Source organism: Mustelus asterias, chromosome 17 (genome assembly GCF_964213995.1).
Source record: "Mustelus asterias chromosome 17, sMusAst1.hap1.1, whole genome shotgun sequence".
Classification (NCBI taxonomy): domain Eukaryota; kingdom Metazoa; phylum Chordata; class Chondrichthyes; order Carcharhiniformes; family Triakidae; genus Mustelus; species Mustelus asterias.
The window spans coordinates 74,054,325-74,077,540 of record NC_135817.1 but is presented as its reverse complement, the minus strand read 5'-3'; the positions used below and the strand labels follow the sequence as shown (position 1 = coordinate 74,077,540).

Genomic DNA, 23,216 nt, shown 5'->3' with positions numbered 1-23,216 from the left:
TCAGAATCAGTTAGCAGTGCTTAAATTGTGAACCTGAAATAAATGGGCAGCATGGTGGCACAGTGGTTAGCACTGCTGCTTCACAGCGCCAGGGACCCGGGTTCAATTCTGGCCTCGGGTGACTGTTTCTGTGGAGCTCTCCCCGTATCTGCGTGGGTTCCCTCCCACAGTCCAAACATGTGCAGGTTAGGTTGATTGACCATGCTAAATTGCTCCTAGTGTCAGGGGGATCAGCAGGGTAAATATGTGGGTTACGGAATAGGGCCTGGGTGGGATTATGGTCGGTGCAAATTCGATAGACCGAATGGCCTCCTTCTGCACTGTAGGGATTCTATGATTCTATTCTATGACTAAACAAACAACCAAGGTTACAAAGGCAGCTCAGTTATGTTACAGCAAATGCTTGCTGATAATAAATTTACTATTGGAGTCAGTGTCTGAAATTGATTATAAACTGTTGAGATCAATTTCAGATTAAACTCCAGAAAATGCTAGATTAAAGTAGAGAATAGTCTTAGCAAAATTTAAGCAATTTATGCAACTTTGCCCACATGTGCAATGGGGGGGGTTTGCGTGAGCTGGTTGCCCTTCCTCTGGGAGGCCAACATTAGCCTTCTCAGATGTCAGTGACGAACATGCTCTATAGAAGAGCTGTCCATTCCTTCTTCTATATTTTATCAATCCACTGACAGAGATGAATATAAACTTCTGAATTTATTACGGTTTTTTTGACCAGTTCCATGCCAGTTCTTTCTATAATTGAATGAGCAGATGTGTAAATAGGTCACTTCTGCCTGAGGTTTTCAGAAAAACTAATGCATGGATGACTTCAAACTAGGGCTCCAAAGCATCAGAAATGTATTCAGATCACATTTTAAATGTTTTACAATGCTGTCATATACAAAACAACAAGCAAGCTCTGAATTACAGTTTGAAGACTTGTGCATGTCCAAAACCTAAATTAAGATTTCATCAATATCAAGCTTGACTTATTCTAATACAATTGGGCGGCACGGTGGCACAGTGGTTAGCACTGCTGCCTCTCAGCGCCAGGGACCCGGGTTCAATTACCGGCTTGAGTCACAGTCTGTGCAGAGTCTGCACATTCTCCCCTTGATTGTGTGGGTTTCCTCCGGGTGCTCCGGTTTCCTCCCACAGTCCAAATGACATGCTGGTTAGGTGCATTGGCCATGCTAAATTCTCCCTCAGTGCACCTGAACAGACACCAGAGTGTGTAACTAAGGAATTTTCACAGTAACTTCATTGCAGTGTTAATGTTAGCCTATTTGTGACCCTAATAAATGAACTTAAATTGCCAACCAGGGAGGATAAAATAAAATTTTTTGACACTGGTTTCTAAGAACCATTGAGACCCTACAGCGCAGAAGGTGGTCTTTTGGCCCATTAAGTCTGCACCGACTCTCCAGAAGAACATCTTACCCTGCTGGTCTTTCCTCTTACCTCAAGGATAGCTCGGATCATGCTGGTAGTGACACCCTCTCCCTCCTTCTTCACAAGGCAGCTACGCACTGGTCTAAGTGAGCCCTGCACCAGACTCATTCCCTTCGCTCTCTCTGCATTCTTACACACGAGTATACTTTCACCTGGAACAAGGTTTAATGTTGATCATTATCAATACTTTTGTGTTGTTCTCCTCATTGCTGTATGTAAAAGAAATCAAACAAGTGATGAATTTAGAAAAACTTTGTTAATTGTAATGTCCGTTCTATTTCAAATATATACATTAAAAATTGAGGATAATTCAAGTCAGTGCAGAGATTTTCTTGATATGTAGAACATAAATTGCGAATTGTGATGAGGGGATAGTATATCGAAATAAATTGATGTAAAACTTTTGATGGAATTAATTCCAAGTAATTTCGGTATCGTTTGCTGTGTGCTGCTAATTCAGGCCCATTGCATTTCAATTTAAATGTATTTACTTTTACTTCATTCACATTCTATCCAGCAGATGATTTTAGGTTTAATTTGAATCTGCAGATGAGTCAAGCACGTTGCAAACTGTAATGAATTGGGAAGTTTGGGACCGCTATAGGGAGTGACATACGTGGGTAGAATGCTGCTCCAGTACAGCTACAACACGGGCATCTACCCAACCTGGGGACAGGCTGCCTTGTCCACAAAAAGCAGCACAAATCCAATCCAGCCAATTACTGCCCGACCAATCTACTCTCGATCATCAAAGTGATGGACAGCGCTGTTAGCATATGAGATCAGAAACCCCAAGAGATATGATGAAGTAAGACTACAACCCGACTATTTGCTATTTTGGCATTGTGAGGATATGATGTTTCATTCCAGGCACAATTCTACTGACAAACTGGGACGTTTTCATCGAACCAACCTTTATTTAGCAACACAGTTCAGCTATAACAAATGAATTAGCTTAACATTTATCAACTGAATATTTAAACGTGACAAAATACTGTTAACTGCTAAGCTATCTCCTCTATTAGCTCAAATTCAAGCAATATACCTCTTACAGACTTAAAATCCCTCTTCAAAATCAGTTAGCAAAAATCACAGGCTTGTGTTTTTATTTGTTAACAGTCCTAGAGCTTTTGAATGCCTCTGGAGAGAGAGAGATCTTTGCAGAGAGAGACAGATTGAGAGCCACCTCTTATAAAGAGCTCCAGTCAGCAACTGCTTTGATTATAAAAATGAAACTAAAACACTGTCTTTCCTAAAACACTGTCTTTCCTGCAAGTTTAGTTCCTCCCATTAATCACATGATGTCAATCAACCTATTCAAATCTGTACCCTGAAATTCCAAGGAACCCTAAGTAAATAAAAATGCATTAACTCTGTTTAGGCAAACACATCCCCAGCTAAAATCAGTCATTATCTTGCATTCTCAACATTTGAGCTACCTGCTGCCCAGACAAATCAGCACTGTGTAAAACAGAGCTGACTTTCAAACATACCCCTTACAAGAAACATGATAAAAATACATTTCTTAAAGGCACAGTATCATCACAGTGCTATCAAGCTGCACTTACTCATCCACAACTTGCCACTTGTTTGGGTTGCACCAGAGCCCACTCGAATCCAGACCTCTTTACAGCAAAAGGGCTGAATTCCTGAAATTTGGGGAAAGTGACTGCCTTCAACATCAAGGTTTGATAGAATGTGGTATCAAGAAACCCGAGCAATGTTGAGATCAATGGGAACTATGGGGAAAAAGTCTGCACTGACTGGAGTTATGAAGCACAAAGAAAGATGGCTGTCTTTGCTAAAAGCCAAACACCTCAGCTGCAAGACCTCACTGCAAGAGTTACTCAGGATAATGTCTGAGACCCAACTAAATTCAGCTGATTTATCAATAACCTTCCCTCTATCATAAGGTCACGAATGGGTGATCTTACGTAGAATTGTTACACCATTCAGCCTGTCATGCCTCTGCCCACTCTCTGGAAGAGAAATCAGCTAGTCCCACTCCCCAGCCTTTTTCCTGTAACATTATCAATATTTTCTCTTTGGATTATTATTCAATTCCCTTTTGAAAGCCATAACTGAACCTGCCTTTGGAGCTGCACAGTAGCACAGTGTTAGCACTGCTGCTTCTCAGCACCAGGGACCCGGGTTTGATTCCTATCTTGGGTCACTGCCTGTGTGTTGTTTGCACATTCTCCCCATGTCTGCGTGGGTTTCCTCTGGGTGCTCCGGTTTCCTCCCACAGTCTGAAAGACGTGCTGGTTAGGGTGCATTGACCCGAACAGGCGGCGGACTGTGGCGACTAGGGGGAATTTCACAGTAACTTCATTGCAGTGTTAATGTAAGCCTTACTTGTGACTAATAAATAAACTTTCCTTTACTTTAGAAATAGCTCTCACTATTGCTGTCAGTCAGGAACATTATACAGTGAGTAATAAGCAACTTTGTAGAAAGCTGGTATTGAGGAGTTCATACACAGATTAAAAAATCATGTTTTCTGAAAGGAAATTAATCAACCTGATTTCTGATCCAAATGCTGTCATGAATTATACAGTCAGTCTCTAAGATAATGATTTTTTTTTGGCTCTCTGAAAATCTAGTGGAGTCAAGTTAATAGCTTGCTAGCAATGGGTATGCAACCATGCTTGCCAAAAGTCTTAGTGATGGCAACAGATATTTAATCTGATAGGCAGCAAACCCAGCTAGAGACAGAGAGGAATTATGTGCCCTCTAGTGGTCTGGGTGGGCCTTGCACAGCAGCAGAGTTAACAGAATAAGATAAAGGCACTTGTAAATTGAGTCCGGATACTTTGTGCAAAACATTTCTTCCATGTGAATATCATACACACTTTTACTTTAAGTTCTGACTACCCTCCAAAGACTGATATTAACATACTAATGTAACATTTGCATGTTGAATAATGAAAGGCGGCTAATTTGACTTGTTACCCACATATAGTTTGCACAAATAGTACATACCAAAGAACAGGCTGGGCTTACCCATAGTGTCCACGCCTTTCCTCCCAGCTCTCCCAGACATCTGCTTGTAGGTGATGACATCAAGAAGTCGCCCATTAAATACCGGTGATCTCACAATCACACGACGAGCTGGTAGATTTACACCAGAGGACAAGGTGGAGGTAGCCACCAGAACCCGAATCAAACCTTGACGAAATGCTCCCTCAATGATATCCCGTTCATCAAAGGTCAATCCTGAAATGGAAGTGAGAATAGCAGAAATAGGCAGTAATAAATTGTGGATGACACAAAGATTGTCCGGGTGGTTAACCGTGAGGTTGAATGTCTTTGGCTACAGGAAAATATAGACAGGATGGTCAAACGGGCAGATAAGTAGCAGATAGAATTTTACCCTGAAAAGTGAGAGGCAATACACTTTGGAAAGAGTAATTTGACAAGGAAGCATTCGATAAATGGCATGACAATAGAAGTTCTGAAGAGGAAAGTGGCCTTAGCGTGTTTCTCCATAGATCTCTGAAGGTGGAGGGGCATGTTAGTGGGGTGGTGAAAAAGGCACATGGGACTCTTGCCTTATCAATCGAGGCATAGATTACAAACACAGGGAGGTCATGTTGGAGCTTAGAACTTCAGTGAGGCTACAGCTAGAGTACTGTGTGCAGTTCTGGTCACCACATTATAGGAAGGATGTGATTGCACTGGAGGGAGTACAGAGGAGATTCACCAGGTTGCTGCTTGAGATGGAACATTTAAGCTATATGGGGAGGTTGGATAAGCTTCTGTTGTTTTCGTTGGAGCAGAGAAGACTGAGGGGTGGCCTGATCATGGTGTACAAGATTATGATGGGCATGGACAGGGTGGATAGGGCACCCTTAGTTGAAGGGTCAGTCACGAGGGGACACAAGTTCAAGATGAGGGACAGGTGGTTGAGGGGTGATGTGAGGAAAAGCGTTTTTACCCAGAGGGTGGTGATGGTCTGGAATGCGCTGCCTGGGAGGGTGGTGGAGGCAGGTTGCCTCCTCACACCACAATAAATTATCATTCATCTAAATGAAAACTGGACCAAACCAGCTATCTGCAAAAGGTAATTAGCCCTCATTCCATCTAGCAAAGTTAATTATTATTTTACATAAATGCTTTATTGTTTCACTTCATGAAACTTTTTCAATATCTCAGGAAAGTGGTTAACATTAAAGTATATAAAGAGGCAAAAAAAACTGTAATACCAGCATGATGAAAGCCCACTCCCTGAGGCACAGTGCGGCCTAAGATTACATCGAGCCCAGCTGGTGAGCGCTTTAGTTGATCCACAGTCTCCTGGAGTTCGTCCCGATGCAGTGTGAAAGGGAGCAATGTGGACGCTTTTACAAATCCTACAGTAAAAGACAAAAAAGTGAAAAGTGTAAATCACACAGCTCACACCAAATGATATTTTTTATGTTCAAATTTGCAGAAGAAATTATGGATAATTCAACAGGATAATGACTAGCAATATGGAACACAGGATCATGCAGCAAAGGAAGTTATTATTCAGCCCATTATGCCTATGCTAGCTCTTTGAAAGAACTATCCAATTAGTCGCAGTCCCCTACTCTTTCTCCATAGCCCAGCACATCTTTCCTTTTCAAGTAGATCCAATTCCTTGTCGTAAATTATTATTCAATCTGTTTCCACCAGCTTTTCAGACAATGCAATTCAGATCACAACACACTGCATAATAAAAAAATTCTCAGCTCACATCTCTGGTTCTGTCAAATATCTTAAATTAGTGTCCTCTGGTTACTGAATCCCCTACCAGTGGAAGACACTGCTAGTCACTTACTACCAAAATACTTCATTATTTTAAACAACTCTGTTAAGACCATCTTTATCCTTCTTTGCTTGAAGGAGAACAATCTCAACTTCGCTTGTCTTCATATAAATCTGAAGTCTCTATCTTCCCTGATTCCAGTCTAGTAAACCTCTGCATTCTCTCCAAGCCCTTGATAACCTGAAAAAGTTAGACAAAATACTCCAGCTACACCTGTGATCCCAAATAGTTTGTCACAAGTTCTTTGCTTATGTTCTCTACTCTCTATTTATAAAAGCCCAGATCTTGTCTGTCTTTTGTTAAAAAGCCCATGAACTTTCCCTGACACTTACGAACATTTGTGTATATGAAAGCCCAGGTCCTTCTGATCCTCAAAGGGGCCAAAGTTTATTGTTCAGTCTTTGATTCACAATAAATTTCGCTTTCAACGATCACCAATTATGGTGATTAGTGAGCTTAGCAAAGTCAAATCCCTCTTTGTCATTTAGTCTATGTTGATTTTGGCTGCTTACAGTAAAGTCTTTCAACGTGGAATCTTGTTGCGTGATTCTTTCTGTTGGTTGCTGGAAAATTCATCTCTTTTTCAAAGTTAATGTTCCCTACAGGGACCAGAACACCCGCTATTCCAACCAACCTCACTCACAACCAGCTCACCTTCAGTGCCCACAACAGCTCTGCGGTGGAGATGGTAGAACTCTCTGGCTATGGTTTCAGACAGCTTTTCACACCAGTTCTTGGAAGGACAGAAGAGTAGGACAGAGTGGCCATCCCGCACAGTCTCGTAGCAAAGGCCGACAATATTATCCTCGTCACCCTACAATCAATCACAAACATATTCAAATCAGATATCATATACAAAATATGCAGCTATATTTTTGACTTCTAATTATTCCCAAACAGGTGCATTATTTTGAGTCCTGGCAGTGATATAATGGCAATGTCACTGGAGAAGTAATCCAGAGGTCCAGGCTAATACTCTGGGACATGGGTTCAAATCCCACCATGGCAGCCGATGGAATTTAAATTCAATTAATAACTCTGGAATTTAAGGCTAGTCTAACGGTGATCATGAATCTAGTGGTGATTGTTGTAAAAACCTCTCTAGTTCATTCGTGTCCTTTAGGGAAGGAAATCTGCCATCCTTGTCTATTCTGGCCTACACAGATCTCCAGACCCACAGCAATGCTGTTCACTCTTAAAATGCTCTCTGAAACATCCCAGCAAGTCACTCAGTTGGATCAAACCGCTACAAGGAGGAATGAAACAGGGTGAATGACCTGGCATCAACCTAGGTACTGGAAACAATTACAACACACCCAGCCCTGTTGATCCTGCAAAATCCTCCTTACTAACATCTGGGGACTTGTACCAAAATTGAGAGCGCTGTCCCACAGAATAGCCTGACATAGTCACACTCTCAGAATCATACCTTACAATGAATGTCCCAGACACCTCCATCATCATCCCTGGATTTGTACTGTCCCACCAACAGGACAGAGCCATCAGAGTGGCTGCAAAATGGTATCCAGTCAGAAAGGAGTTACCCTGGGAGTCCTCAACAATGTTTCTGGACCTCGTGAAATCTCAGGGCATCAGGTCAAACATGCGCAAGGAAACTTCCTGCTGGTTATCACCCACTGCATTACCCATTCCCCGCCTGATGAATCAGTGCACCCCGATTTGACCATCAATTGGATGGCAGGGGTGCAGAAGGTTCTCTGGGTGGGGGACTTCAATGTTCATCACCAAGATTGACTCGGTAGTACCACTACTGACCGAGCGGGTCGATTCCTGAAAGACATAGCTGCTGGACTGGGACTGCGGAGGGGACTCAGAGAACCAACAAGAGTAAAAAAACTTCCTTGACTTCATCCTTACCAATATTCCTGTCACAGATACATCTGTTCATGACAGTGTTTGTAGGAGCGACCATTCCACAGTCCTGTCAGAATCTGAAAGTTTTCAATCAAGTCACAACTTACTTTTCTAAACTCCAGTGGATACAAACCTAGCCTGTCCAACCTTTCCTCATAAGACAACCCACCCATTCCAGGTATTATTCTTGTAAACCTTCTCTGAACTGCTTCCAAGCCTTTACATCCTTCCTTAAATGATAAGACTAATGCTGTACACAGTACTGCAGATACGGTCTTACCAGTACCCTGTACAACTGAAGCAAAACCTCCTTACTTTTGGACTCAATTCCCTTTGCAATAAACCATAACATTCTATTCGCTTACCTAATTACTTGCTGTACCTGCATACTAACCCTTTGTGATTCATGCACTAGGACTCCCAGATCCCTCTGAACCTCAGAGCTCTGCAATCTCTCACCATTTAGATAAAGCTTCTTTTTTATTCTTCCTGTCAAAATTTACAATTTCAGATTTTTCCACATTATATTCCACTTGCCAGTTCTTTGCCCACCCACTTAACTTATCTATATCTCTTTGTAGCCTCCTTATGTCAGCACAGAATTCCAGTAGCACTTTGGGGATTTTAAAAGTTAAAATATTTATTAACAAGATAAGAAAACACAAGCACACAAGATTACAGTTACGGTTAAATAGTTTTACAAAACATCCCTCTGAAAAAAAACTTACTTGGTCTGACCCACAAGTAAACACCTTCCAGGCAACACTCCCTTATAGATGTTTAACTATAAAAATCCAGTAATATTATGCAAGGCGAAGTTTCTGTCACTGTTGTAAAGGTGTACCACACAACCTCTCAATCTGCCTTCCACTTTGCTGTGGAAATCCAGGAAACTTCAGAAACAAGAATGCTTTTTGAAAGTCAAGATTTTTCTGTTATTTTGGATGGCTAATTCAGACTTGGCACCTTCCATCAACACAAAGCTAGTTCCACAATGTCTTCCCCAAACACAACCAACCCCAATTTTCCTTTTCATATGTGATTCCATTGTTCTCAGTACTTATTTAAACACAGCCTTTCCAAAATGTAAAATCCTTTCATATTTTCCTATGGCCCCAACTTTCAGTTCAAATAAAATTTAACAACTTTCCCTTGTTTACTTGTGAAACCTTTGCAAGTTACAAAAGTTCTTTACTACCTTTTGAAATGTAACAGCTAAAAACCTAATTCCCCATCTATCTCCTGATGCAAATTTCTAAACTAGGTCCATTCATTTGAGTAATTGATATGAATTGCAAAGAGTTGAGACCCCAGCATTGATCCCTATGGCACACCACCAGAATGTCAACCAGAACGAGGCTCATTTATGCCAAATTGTTTTCTCTCAGCTCACCAATTCTCTATCCGTGCCAATTTGCCACCCCCTATACAATAAGCTTTTATTTTCCACAGTAATCTTTGATGTGGCTCCTTACCAAATGCTTTCTGAAATCTAAGTACATCCACTGGTTCCCATTTATCCACAACACTGGTGACTCCTTCAAAAAAACTCCAATAAATTGATGAAACATGATTACCTTTTCACAAAACCATGTTGACTCTGCCTGATAGTTTTGAATTTTTCTAAGTGCCCTCCTGTATCATCTTTAGTTTAAAGTTTATTTATTAGTATCACAACTAGGCTTACATTAACACTGCAATGAAGTTACAGGGTGGCACAGTGGTTAACACTGCTGCCTCACAGTGCCAGTGACCTGGGTTCAATTCCCGGCTTGGGTCACTGTCTGTGTGAAGTCTGCATGTTCTCCCCGTGTCTGCGTGGGTTTCTTTCGGGTGCTCCGGTTTCCTCCCACAGTCCCAAAGGTGTGCTGGTTAGGTGCATTGGCCATGCTAAATTCTCCCTCAGTGTACCCGAACAAGCGCCGGAGTGTGGCGACTAGGGGATTTTCACAGTAACTTCATTGCAGTGTGAATGTAAGCCTCACTTGTGACTAATAAATAAACTTTACTGTGAATACTCCGGTGCCTGCTCGGGTACACTGAGGGACCAGACAAGGAGAAAGAAGATCGAGGAGAGTTCCCTAACACTTCAGCTGGACAGCAGAATGCTGTTACCACAAGCTACTGAGATTAACACACATTGCACCAACATTGGTCCATCTGCCCTCCAAGATCTGTAACCTGCTCTCAACTGTCACAGATCAAATACCTTTTGTGTTTAATTAATTAATGCATCATATCTAAATAGTTTTTCCTTTAATGAACTATTATAAAACAACTTATGAATAGTTAACTGTTTATCTAAGGTTACTGTGGCCCTGAATCCAAAATTTTACAGGGGTTCCCACACAGGAACATTTGTAAGCTCTGGAGTTCCCCAACAATATTTCAACAATGCATCTCAGCACAGCATTTTCCACACCATCCAGCCTACAAATCATCTCAGAGTGCAACATTTCAATTTGTATCAGACTGGGGATGATCAAAGCAATATACAAAATGATTTTTGGACTATGATGCTTAAACCAAGTTCTTACATCCAATACATCCAATGGGGCAGACCGGTGGCACAGCGGTTAGCACTGCTGCCTCACAGCGCCAGGGACAAAGGTTCGATTCCCGGCTTGGGTCACTGTCTGTGCGGAGTTTGCATGTTCTCCCCGTATCTGCGTGGGTTTCCTCCGGGTGCTCCGGTTTCCTCCCACATTCTGAAAGACGTGCTGGTTAGGTGCATTGATCCGAATAGGTGCTGGAGTGCCGGAGACCCGGGGAATTTCATAGTAACTTCATTGCAATGTTAATGTAAGCCTTACTTGCAACTGATAAATAAACTTTAACTTTTAACAAAACAGAGAGGGTAGTAACTCAAACAGCCTGGGCTTGATTTAAACCCAGATCACAAAGGGGAAAGGTCAGTGTCAGACCCAATCAAACTCCCAATTAACAAGTTGGGGTTGCCCAACCCATTTGATATTTTAGCCATGCATCAAGGAAAGTTAATTGCTGGATTTTTAATTTCAGAATTCTAATAGAATCGTTAATCGCAATCTGAATACAACATGAGACTCCAGTTCTAAAACAATTAAACCAAAAACACTTGCCTTTGCTTTGAGAGCAGGTTCAAATTCCCGTACCACTTTCATACTTGAATCATAAATTGTATTGCCAATCTTTACCAGTTCCACTAGAGGCACAGGCCTGTAGTCAGTACAATACAGTTCCGCATCTAGCCAGGTTGCTACAATGCCCAAGTTTGGAAGGGTGGCACTCATTCCTACAATCTGTATGCCATCATTGAGCCTCTGTTCTCTTGCTGGAGTCTTTTGCCTGGAATACCAAATATATCCATCAATTCCAGTCATCAAGGTAAATTTAGACATTTCAGAAGTTAATATGCTTTTATTACATTCCAATGTGAAACCAAATTTAACACATTCGAAAATCTTAATCAGTACTTTTCCTATTTGATAAAAGAAAGATCACCAGGAGGTGAAAGCTATCATGGGGATAGACCTGGGTGGGATTGCTGTCGGTGCAGACTCAATGGGCCAAATGGCCTCCTTCTGCATTGTAGATTCTATGATCTATGATTTAGGACAACTCTCAAGATCTTGTTGATTCACAAATTCAACCAACATTATTTTATTTTATGGAATCTCTTCAACCTTAAAAAGCTCCTTTGAACAACCATATGCTCACAAAACACACAGGGCCCTATTTTACCATTTTGATTCTAAGTGCTGGACGGACTTGAAACTGAGAGTGTTTCAGATTCCACTTTTAGACCCATTCTCAGGTGCCCCCATACGCACCCTGCCTGAAATAAAAAGCAGCGACAGGAGCCTGTGGGCGGGGCTTAACGCACCTGAAATTCTGCAGCTCCGATCGGAGCCTCCAACTGCGCATGCGCAGAGAAAAAAATGACAGAAGAATGCTGCTCCCCTGTTACATCCCTCCCGGGCCGATAATGTCACCCCCAGGCCCCCACAGACATTACTGACCCCATTATCCCCCCCCACACCAACGCCACCCAGACCAATCGTGGGTCCCTCCCCCCCTTTCCCACACCGCTCTCAAGTAGTGTGGCAACGGACCCCCCCCCCTTCCCCTCCACTAATCTCAGGCAGAGTGGCAGCAGACCACCCCCCCCCCCCCCCACCCCACCCCCGATCTCAAGCAGAGAGCCGTCGGATGCTACCTCCTCACTAACTGGACGCCCGAATCGGACTTCTATGGAGCATGTCTGATTCACGCCGATTCTGGATGGGCGAACGCGGTGGTAAAGGGGGAGGTGCCGGTAAAGTTGGACGTGCAGCCCATTAAGTCAACTTAAATGCATGCAAATGTATTTAAATGGCCGGCGCGCCCATTTCAGACTCGGTCCCGATCACGGCCATTTTCAGGCTTTAGTAAAGGGGGAACCAGCGCGGAGGCTGGCACGGATCGCGCTACCCGCCTCATGTCCAACTTTACTAAGTTCTTCCGCCTGAAAATGGGCATAACGCGATGGTAAAATCGGGCTCACAGACTGATGTTTGCATCCACTACAAAATTAAGATTACATCCAGTGCTGCAAATTGATAAGATTATCATGGACTTTGCATAGCAGAGGTGTGATACCGGAGGCAGTCAAATACAAGAATGCAAAGATATGTAAATTCAAAAGCAGTAGGATTGCAATGTTTTTTTTAAGTTTATACAATTTGACCTGATCTTTGAATCGCAATACGGAAGAATTTGGAAGGCTGTCGGGATGGTGCAGGGGAGTGGGATTCATTGGAGACCTCTTTTGAAGGACCAGCACAGGCATGGTGGCCAAGTGGCCTCCTTCTGAGCTGTATGATTATTTTGCATAATAATACAATGAGATCAGGGGCGAATCTCTGCCACAAGCAAATTACTAATGAAGGCATCTTCGAAGTTCCACTGCAAAAAATGCAAGATTACATATTTTGCAATTTTTTGTTTGATGTTCTTAGTTGCCGTTTAGAAAAATGTACCTTTTTGCACTCTTCTGAGTGACAAATAGTATCTTGGTTAATAGAAGTTCCAATAGATATCCTCTGTGGAAATCCCCCAACATATGTAACTCATCCACTACTACGATTCCTGTGGGAATAGAATAGAAAACTATCATAAATTATAGAGGGCTAGAACTAGATGTCCAAACTAGGAAAAAAACAAAGGTATCACATGCAATCTATCTCCTTCATTGAATTACTTCCGAATGCAGTCACTGTTATTATTCATATCAAACCAGCACCCATTTTGCATAAGGGGTTCCTCAGAGTAATAGCAGGCAGGGTGGGGTTGCTAATCAAAGAGGGTCTGGTGGACTGAAGTGCACCTGTTTCAATGCAAGACGTGTAAGGCAGATGAACTTAGAGCTTGGATTAGAACTAGGAACAACGATGTTGTTGCCATTACAGAGACTTGGTTAAGGGAAGGACATTCCAGGATACAGATGTTTCAGGCAGGATAGAGGGGGATGTAAAAGGGGTGGAGGAATTGCACTACTAGTTAAGGAGAATATCACAGCTGTACTCCTGGAGGACAACTCGGAGGGCTCATACAACGAGGCAATATGGGTAGAGCTCAGGAATAGGAAAGGTGTAGTCACAATGTTGGGGGTTTACTATAGGCCACCCAACTGCCAGCGGGAGATAGAGGAACAGATATGTAGACAGATTTTGGCACTGTGTAAAAGTAACAGGGTTGGTGTGGTGGGAGATTTTAATTTCTCCTATATTGACTGGGACTCACTCAGTGCTATGGGCGTGGATGGGGCAGAGTTTGTAAGGAGCATCCAGGAGGGCTTCTTGAGACAATATGTAGATAGTCCAACTAGGGAAAGGGCCATACTGGACCTGGTATTGGGGAATGAGCCCGGCCAGGTGGTCAATGTTTCAGTAGGGGAGCAGTTCGGGAACAGTGACCACAATTCAGTAAGCTTTAAGGTATTGATGGATAAAGATAAGTGTAGTCCTCAAGTTAAGGTGCTAAATTGGGGGAAGGCTAATTACAACAATATTAGGCAGGAACTGAAGAATGTAGATTGGGGGCAGATGTTTGAAGGCAAATCAACATCTGGCATGCGGGAGGCTTTCAAGTGTAAGTTGATAGGGATTCAGGACCGGCACATTCCTGTAAGGATGAAGGATAAGTATGGCACGTTTTGGGAACCTTGGATAACGAGAGATATTGTGAGCCTAGTCAAAGAGAAAAAGGAAGCATTTATCAAAGCTAGGAGGCTGGGAACACACGAAGCAAGTGTGGAATACAAGGAAAATAGAAAGAAACTTAAGCAAGGAGTAAGGAGGGCTAAAAGGGGTCACGAAAAAGCATTGGCTAGCAGGATTAAGGAAAGTCCCAAGGCTTTTTATACATATATAAAGAGCAAGAGGGTAGCCAGGGAGAGGGTTGGCCCACTCAAGGACAAGGGAGGGAATCTATGCGTGGAGCCAGAGGAAATGGGCGAGGTATTAAATGAGTACTTTGCATCAGTATTCACCAAAGAGAAGGACTTGGTGGATGATGAGTCTGGGAAAGGATGTGTAGATAGTTTGAGCCATGTTGAGATCAAAAAGGAGGTGGTATTGGGGTCCTTGAGAAACATCAAGGTAGACAAGTCCCCAGGGCCTGATGGGATATACCCCAGAATGCTGAGAGGGGCAAGGGAGGAAATTGCTGGGGCCTTGAGAGAAATCTTTGTATCCTCACTGGCTACAGGGGAGGTCCCAGAGGATTGGAGAATAGCCAACGTTGTTCCTTTGTTTAAGAAGGGTAGCAAGAATAATCCAGGTAATTACAGGCCGGTGAGCTTTACATCAGTGGTAGAGAAATTATTGGAGAGGATTCTTCGAGACAGAGGTGAGCTGGCAAGGTGGATACAAAATTGGCTCGGTCAAAGAAGACAGAGGGTAGCAGTGGAAGGGTGCGTTTTTGAATGGAGGGCTGTGACAAGTGGTGTTCCTCAGGGATCAGTGCTGGGACCTTTGCTGTTTGTAATATATATAAATGATTTGGAGGAAAATGTAACTAGATTGATTAGTAAGTTTGCGGATGACACAAAGGTTGGTGGATTTGCGGACAGTGATGAGGACCATCAGAGGATACAGCAGGGTATAGATCTGTTAGAGACTTGGATGGAGAGATGGCAGATGGAATTTAATCTGGACAAATGTGAGGTAATACATTTTGGAAGGTCTAATACTGATGGGAAATATACAGTAAATGGCAGAACCCTTAAGAGTATTAATAGGCAGAGGGCCCTGGGTGTATAGGTACACAGGTCACTGAAAGTGGCAATGCAGGTGGAGAAGGTAGTCAAGTAGGCATACGGCATGCTTGCCTTCATCGGCCGGGGCACTGAGTTTAAAAATTGGCAAGTCATGTTGCAGCTTTATAGAACCTTAGTCAGGCCGCACTTGGAATATAGTGTTCAATTCTGGTCGCCACACTACCAGAAGGATGTGGAGGCTTTGGAGAGGGTACAGAAAAGATTTACCAGGATGTTGCCTGGTATGGAGGGCATTAGCTATGAGGAGAGGTTGAGAAACTTGGTTTGTTCTCACTGGAACGACGGAGGTTGAGGGGCGACCTGATAGAAGTCTACAAGATTATGAGAGGCATGGACAGAGTGGATAGTCAGAAGCTTTTTCCCAGGGTGGAAGAGTCGATTACTAGGGGGCACAGGTTTAAGGTGCGAGGGGCAAGGTTTAAAGGAGATGTACGAGGCAGATTTTTTACACACAGAGTGGTGGGCGCCTAGAACTCGTTGCCGGGGAAAGTAGTGGAAGTGGATATGGTAGTGACTTTTAAGGGGTGTCTTGACAAGTATATGAATAGGATGGGAATAGAGGGATATGGTCCCCGGAAGGGTAGGGGGTTTTAGTTCAGTCGGGCAGCATGGTCGGTGCAGGCTTGGAGGGCCGAAGGGCCTGTTCCTGTGCTGTAATTTTCTTTGTTCTTTGTTAAAAAGCACAAAATAGCCAGTTATTGTATTGTAATGTTAGTGGGGAAGCAGTTGTATTATCGCTAAACTATTAATCCAGAAACTCAGCTAATGTTCTGGGAACCCGCGCTCGAATCCCAACGCGGCAGATGGTGGAATTTGAATTCAATTAAAAAAAATCTGGAATTAAGAATCTACTGATGACCATGAAACCATTGTCGATTGTCAGAAAAAACCATCTGGTTCACTGATGTCCTTTAGGGAAGGAAATCTGTCATCCTTACCTGGTCTGACCTACATTTGATTCCAGAGCCACAGCAATGTGGTTGACTCTCAACTGCCCTCGGACAGCTAGGGATGGGCAATGCTGGCCCAGCCAGCGACGCCCAAGTCCCACGAATGAATAAAAAAATTGAGCAAGCAACATTGTCCAAATGACTGGGCGCATGCACCAATGCCAACCTTGATCAAGTTTGGAGTGCCACAGCGCTGGGGCCATTATTCACAATATATATTAATGACTTGGATGAGGGAAGTGAATGTATTATTGGAAAATTTGAGGATGACATAAAAAGAGGTGGGAAGGCCAGTGGTGAGGGTGATAAAAAGATAGGTATATAGGCAGGTTAAGTGAGTGGGCAAAAACGTGGCAGATGGAATGTAATTGATCGGAAAAATAAAGGAGCTGAATATTATTCAAATGAGAAAGATTGCAGAAAACTGAAGCAAATAGGAATTTAGGGGTTCTCGTTCATTAATCACAAAGTCAGTATGCAAATTTAACAGGTAATGGGGAAGGGAAATGGAATGTTGGCCTTTATTTCAAAGGGAATGGAGTATAACGATAAGGAAGTCTTACTAAAACTACACAAGGCACTAGCTGGACCACACCTGGAACACTATGAACAGTTTTAGTCCCATTATCTAAAGAAAGCTATACTAGCATTGGAGGCAGTCCAGAGAAGGTTCACTAGGTTATAGAGGGATTTTCTTTGGGCCTGTAATCACTGGAAATTAGAAGAATGAGAGACGACCTTACTGAAACACATAGGATTCTCAGGGGGTTTGATAGGGTAGATGCTGAGGTAGTTTCCCCTGGTGTGACAGGCTAGGATCAGAGGGCACAGTCTCAGAGTAAAGAGTCATCCATTGAAGACAGAGATGAGGAGAAATTTATTTTCTCACAGAGGAGTGAATCAGTGGAATTCTTTATCGCAGAGCGCTGTAGAGGCTGGGTCAAATATATTCAAAGCTGAGATACACAGATTTGTAATCAGTAAGCGAATCAAGGGTTATGGGGATAAGGCGGGATAGCCTTATCATATCAGATCGATCATGATCTCATTGAATGGTGGAACAGACTCAATGGGCCGAATGGCCTACTTCTGCTCCTACATCTTCTGGTCTTATCTTCTTCAAACGGTGCCTGAAATCCTCAATAACATCCCAAATCACGGGAACATGGACTTCTGTTTAATGACTCATCCAAAAGATTGGAAAAATCCATAGCTTGGAAATGACTGGTACTGGTCTGAACTGGAGTTACATTTTACAGTATACAAGACCAGTTCAGAGCTGCATCAGTCATTTCCCAAGTTTTACTAGGCTTTCCTTCTGTTCTCAGAACTACATTAAACTGTTAACTTGCATGAGGTGTCAATCCACAACTTTCTGACACAGAAACAAGACCGATGCTAACGAGGGCAGGCTGAAATTCAAACCTCACTTAACGAAGATTCCTTCTTACCAATCTGGTCCATTTTCTCCTCCTCAATAATTCGATTGATAAGTCCATTTGCTTTCTCAATTGTGCACACAGCTATATCCACCGATGAAAATCCCCCAGCGGGTGAAGTACTTCCCATATATCCCTCCACTCTCACCATCGCCTCTTGAAATAAATTCTGAGAGAGAGAGAGAGACCAATGATATCCATAATTCAATTTTTAACCCTTCAGTTGCAGCCAACATATGTTGTTAGTTATGAAATGAAAATAAACATGAATATAGATAAATGAAAAATATTGAATTAAACAGCACTGTCTCACATCCCTAGTTGTCCACAAGAAATATGATAAAATGCCATATACTGTAAATACAACCTTGGATCCAATTAGTTACTATTCAGAAGTATAGGATTCTTGTTACGTGCAGCAGTTTAGTGAATATAACAGATTTTTCTACTTTATCCAAGGTACTTCAGAAAACTATCCCCCTTAAGAATGAGACTACCAAAAAACAATGTTCCCTCTCAGCTGCACACGTGCAAAGTGACCTCAAAGTCCCTGCACTGCACCACATAGGACAGCCCCTTTAAATTACCGCACCTGTATGACACCGCAAAAAAAAATTAAAGGGGCCATACACTCAGCTGTGCACTCCGAAAGCATATAGAACCAGTACAGCACAAGCTGACTTTCATTCCATTCGTTTTGGCTGGACTCAAACACAGATCCCAGAAGCAAAAAAGAGGAACAGGAAACACCATTTTTAAACATGTGACTAAATCATGCATGTAGAATGATCATCAATCACAAATATGAATATTGAAAAGAAAGGTTTGTATTTATATAGTGCATTTCACCACCGGGCATCTCGAAGGACTTTACAGCCAATGAGGCACTTTTGACGTGTAGTCACTGTCGTAATGTTGGAAATGCAGCACAACTGCCCACAACCTTCAATGTGTGAATGACCACCATCTGTTTTTTGTGCTTTTGAGGGCGGCACGGTAGCACAGTGGTTAGCACTGCTGCTTCACAGCTCCAGGGACCTGGGTTCGATTCCCGGCTCGGGTCACTGTCTGTGTGGAGTTTGCACATTCTTCTCATGTCTGCGTGGGTTTCCTCTGGGTGCTCCGGTTTCCTCCCACAGTCCAAAAGATGTGCGGGTTAGGTTGATTGGCCATGCTAAAATTGCCCCTTAGTGTCCTGTAGGTTAGAGGGATTAGTGGGTAAATATGTAGGGATATGGGGGTAGGGCCTGGGTGGGATTGCGGTCGGTGCAGACTTAATGGGCCGAAGGGTCTCTTTCTGTACTGTAGGGTTTCTATGATTTCTATGATTAGGGGTGAATATTGGCCAGGACACCAGGGATAACTCCTCTGCTTTTCTTCTAAAGCGGGATCTTTTACATCATCCAAATAGGCAAATGGGGCCTCAAATAAGACTCATCCAAAACAAAGAACAAAGAACAATACAGCACAGGAACAGGCCCTTCGGCCCTCCAAGCCCGCGCCGCTCCCCGGTCCAGGATTGAATCCTGAATCCAGGATCCCCGCCCAATTTTCCAGCCTATCTACATCCTAATATCCTATCCACCGAGCTGTCCCTCACAGCTACGATGCTTTGTTCATCACAACCTATTAACTCACCCCCACCCCCCCATTCCAGACCATGTGATCTCCAGGGAGAGGCGAAAACCCAGAGTGAAAACCCCAGGGCCAATATGGGAGAAAAAAATCTGGGAAATTCCTCTCCGACCCCCTGAGGCGATCGAAACGAGTCCAGGAGATCACACTGGCCCTGATCGGAAAATGCTTCCCAACCCTATTCATTTCCACTTCCACGAACACCATATGAATTCCCTGCCCCCGAGACAGGTTCCCAAAAGAACGGCATCTCCTGACAATGCAGCACTGCCTCAGTGTTGGCATTACTTGAGTACACGATGGAGAGAACACTGTTCTTCCAGAATCAAAATGATGAAAAAAATCTATCAATACTCTCCCTGACACAAACACGGCTGCTGATGATTTGTTCGATGACTGACAGCAATGACAACTAAAATAGTCAATTATTTTAAACAACTGTGGGAGAGGAGGCAAGCTTCATTGATTAATTGTGCTAAGATTATCAGGAATGATAAACCCTGACATCATTCATTGTCTGCACTAAAATTTTTCTTGTCCCGCCTCATAATGATAATGACTGTCGGAAACCTTCACAGACATTGACAGCTTTCCAATGCCTCCAATTAGTGACCATTCTTCATGAGCCTGGGCTGTGAGTGTGCAAACAAACTGTTCAGCTACAGAGGACATCAGTGAGCAATCCGGCTGTCACTCAAACTTATATTTGTCACTAGATAATGACCAGGGCTCCAAATCCGGCCGATTGTTCTCTGCACCTGTTATAGGATGCTGACACTAATTGTTATATCACTACTGTCACTCCAATAAAAATCACCTGAATCGGGACAAGTCAGACAGGAAACTGATGTCACAGTAGCACATAAATATCCTATTCTTGAATCGTTAAGTGTATTTTTGGTAACAGTCACTAGTCACTGATATTAGTCATAGCTGAAGCTCATCCCTCTCCGTTACATCAAACTGTATGAGTCAAATCTGCTGTCACCACCATCAACTCCCCCGCAGCATGACATAAAGCAGCACTCTCAAAAACTTGTTTCATGTTTAGACGCAGAATAAAGCTTTCCTTATTCAACCCCAGTCCCAATGTTTAAAAAGCAGTCCACACTGCACCCAAGCGAAATCTGCCATTTCTCGTACTGGTTGAGAACACCAATTTGAGAATACTCAACTCATTTGACTTGGATTGTTCAGCCGTCGTACAAACAGAACTTGCAGGGCATCAAAGTTATTTTCCAACATTTGTCGCCGCACTAGGTTTTGCACTGACCTGCAGGTAGTACATTTTCTCCTTTGCCACAGAAACAAACGGTAAGATAAACAGTGCTTTCTTCCTCCTTTCCAGAACTCTCTTTAGAATGAGCAGCTCTGCAACAAGTGTCTTTCCAGCACTGGTAGGGGCTACAACATCGAAGAAAGTTAGAGTTAATTGGTTTTGTGCCAACAGCAAAGTATCAGCAATTGGTTAAACCTCTATCACCCCCTTTCCACCCCAACAGATAAATAGTAATAATAATTTCTTCCAACCAACTCCAATCACTGTGAAACATGACCCTCTGGTCTCAAAAACTTACCAACTGCATTTGCTAAGTTTAGCAATGCACTAGAAGAAATTACAAACTACCGTTCCACATGTCCTTTTCCCACTAAAATCTGGTTTCCACAATCAAAGTTATTCTAAATATAGGAAAGAAGGTTTCTGCCTCTGACAACTTTTAAGAGAATCGTTTTCAACTCCAGGACCTGTAATCAAAGAAATAGTCCAGAAAGAGGAGTGCTGGGCACAAAGGCCCATCTGAATGAATCAACTGTACAGCAGAGCAGGAAAAGAAAAGCTAGTGTTGGAATCACTAAGCTAGGATCTTTCCCCAGGTCACAGTACATGTGACTGCATTCAATATAATTTGCATGAGAATATATAGGACGCATGGGACCAAAAAATGTTACTCAATTCATCAAACCAATTCCTTCCAAAAACAGTATAATCCTCTATCAATTCTTGGGAAATTAACCAAACACATTAAATTCTGCAACATTGCTTCAGATTCATTCCCCAAAAGCAATCAAGCAAAACTTCAGAATATCAAACTAATTTTAGTTAAGAATGTATGATTTTGTGAAAGTCCAACAGGTAACTTCTACACCAGTTTATTTACTTCCCCACCCGGTCAATACAGCAAGTCACTTTCTCATTTAGGTGACCATTTTGAGAAAGAGGTCAGGCTCCCAACTCCAGTTGATGTACAAGAGTCTACTTCAAGATTGATTTGTTCTCAGATATTTCTCTGTCACTGAGACAGAGGAAGATTTCTTTCCCCTTCACTCGTTTTGTGTGGTGATTTGATCAAATTCAAGAGCTTCATTTAGGGAAGTACCAATGAGTTAAGGCTGCAATCTTTTTTTTTATTCATTCATGGGAACATGCTGGCTGGCCAGTATTTATTACCCATCCCTAGTTGCCCTTGAGAAGGTGGTGGTGAGCTGCCTTCTTGAATCGCTGCAGTCCATGTTCTGTGGGTTGACCCACAATGCCGTTAGGGAGGGAATTCCAGGATTTTGACCCAGCGACTGCAAAGGAACGGCGATATATTTCCAAGTCAGGATGGTGAGTGACTTGGAGGGGAACTTGCTGGTGGTGGTGTTCCCATGTATCTGCTGCCCTTGTCCTTCTAGATGGAAGTGGTCATGGGTTTGGAAGGCGCTGTCTAAGGATCTTTGGTGAATTGCTGCAGTGCATCTTGTAGATAGTACACACTGCTGCTTCTGAGAGTTGGTGGTGAAGGGATTGAATGTTTATAGATGTGGTGCCAATTAAGCGGGCTGCTTTGTCCTGGATGGTGTCAAGCTTCTTGAGTGTTATTGGAGCTGCACCCATCCAGGCAAGTGGGGAGCATTCCATCACACTCCTGACTTGTGCCTTGTAGATGGTGGATAGGCTCTGGCGAGTCAGGAGGTGAGTTACTCACCGCAGTATTCCTAGCCTCTGACTTGCTCTTGTAGCCATTGTGTTTATGTGGCGAGTCCAGTTGAGTTTCTGGTCAATAGTAACCCCAAGGATGTTGACAGTGGGGGATTCAGTGATGGTTACACCATTGGATGTCATGGGGCGGTGGTTAGAGTGTCTCTTACTGGTGATGGTCACTGCCTGGCATTTATGTGGCACGAATATTACTTGCCACTTGTCAGCCCAAGCCTGGATATTGTCCAGATCTTGTTGCATTTGAACATGGACTGCCTCAGTATCTGAGGAGTCGCGAATGGTGCTGAACATTGTGCAATCATCAGCGAACATCCCCACTTCTGACTTTATGACGGAAGGAAGGTCATTGATGAAGCAGCTGAAGATGGTTGGGCCTAGGACACTACCCTGAGGGACTCCTGCAGAGATGTCCTGGAGCTGACATGACTGACCCTCCACAACCACAACCATCTTCCTATGAACCAGGTATGATTCCAACCAGCGGAGAGTTTGCCCCCTGATACCCATTGATTCCAGTTTCGCTAGGGCACCTTGATGCCACACTCGAATGCGGCCTTGATGTCAAGGGCTGTCACTCTCACCTCACCTCTGGAGTTCAGCTCTTTTGTCCATGTTTGAACCAAGGCTGTAACGAGGTCAGGAACTGAGTGACCCTGGCAAAACCCAAACTGGGCATCACTGAGCAGGTTATTGCTGAGCAGGTGCTGCTTGATAGCACTGTCGATGACCCCTTCCATCACTTTACTGATGACCGAGAGTAGACTGATTGGGCGGTCATTGGCCAGGTTGGATT

At 43.2% G+C, this 23,216-nt stretch overlaps 1 protein-coding gene across 1 annotated transcript in view; it reads right to left on the bottom strand.

Moving 5' to 3' along the window:
* Positions 1-23,216, bottom strand: part of polq (polymerase (DNA directed), theta) — an 84,201-nt gene that overhangs the window by 50,582 nt on the left and 10,403 nt on the right. The window contains exons 5-12 of the mRNA XM_078231902.1: positions 20,714-20,844; positions 17,818-17,974; positions 13,117-13,225; positions 11,218-11,443; positions 6,896-7,055; positions 5,658-5,804; positions 4,456-4,668; positions 1,462-1,604 (exon numbers count right to left, since the gene is read on the bottom strand). Of these exons, the coding sequence (XP_078088028.1) occupies positions 1,462-1,604; positions 4,456-4,668; positions 5,658-5,804; positions 6,896-7,055; positions 11,218-11,443; positions 13,117-13,225; positions 17,818-17,974; positions 20,714-20,844 (1,286 nt within the window). The remainder of the gene's footprint in view (positions 1-1,461; positions 1,605-4,455; positions 4,669-5,657; positions 5,805-6,895; positions 7,056-11,217; positions 11,444-13,116; positions 13,226-17,817; positions 17,975-20,713; positions 20,845-23,216) is intronic.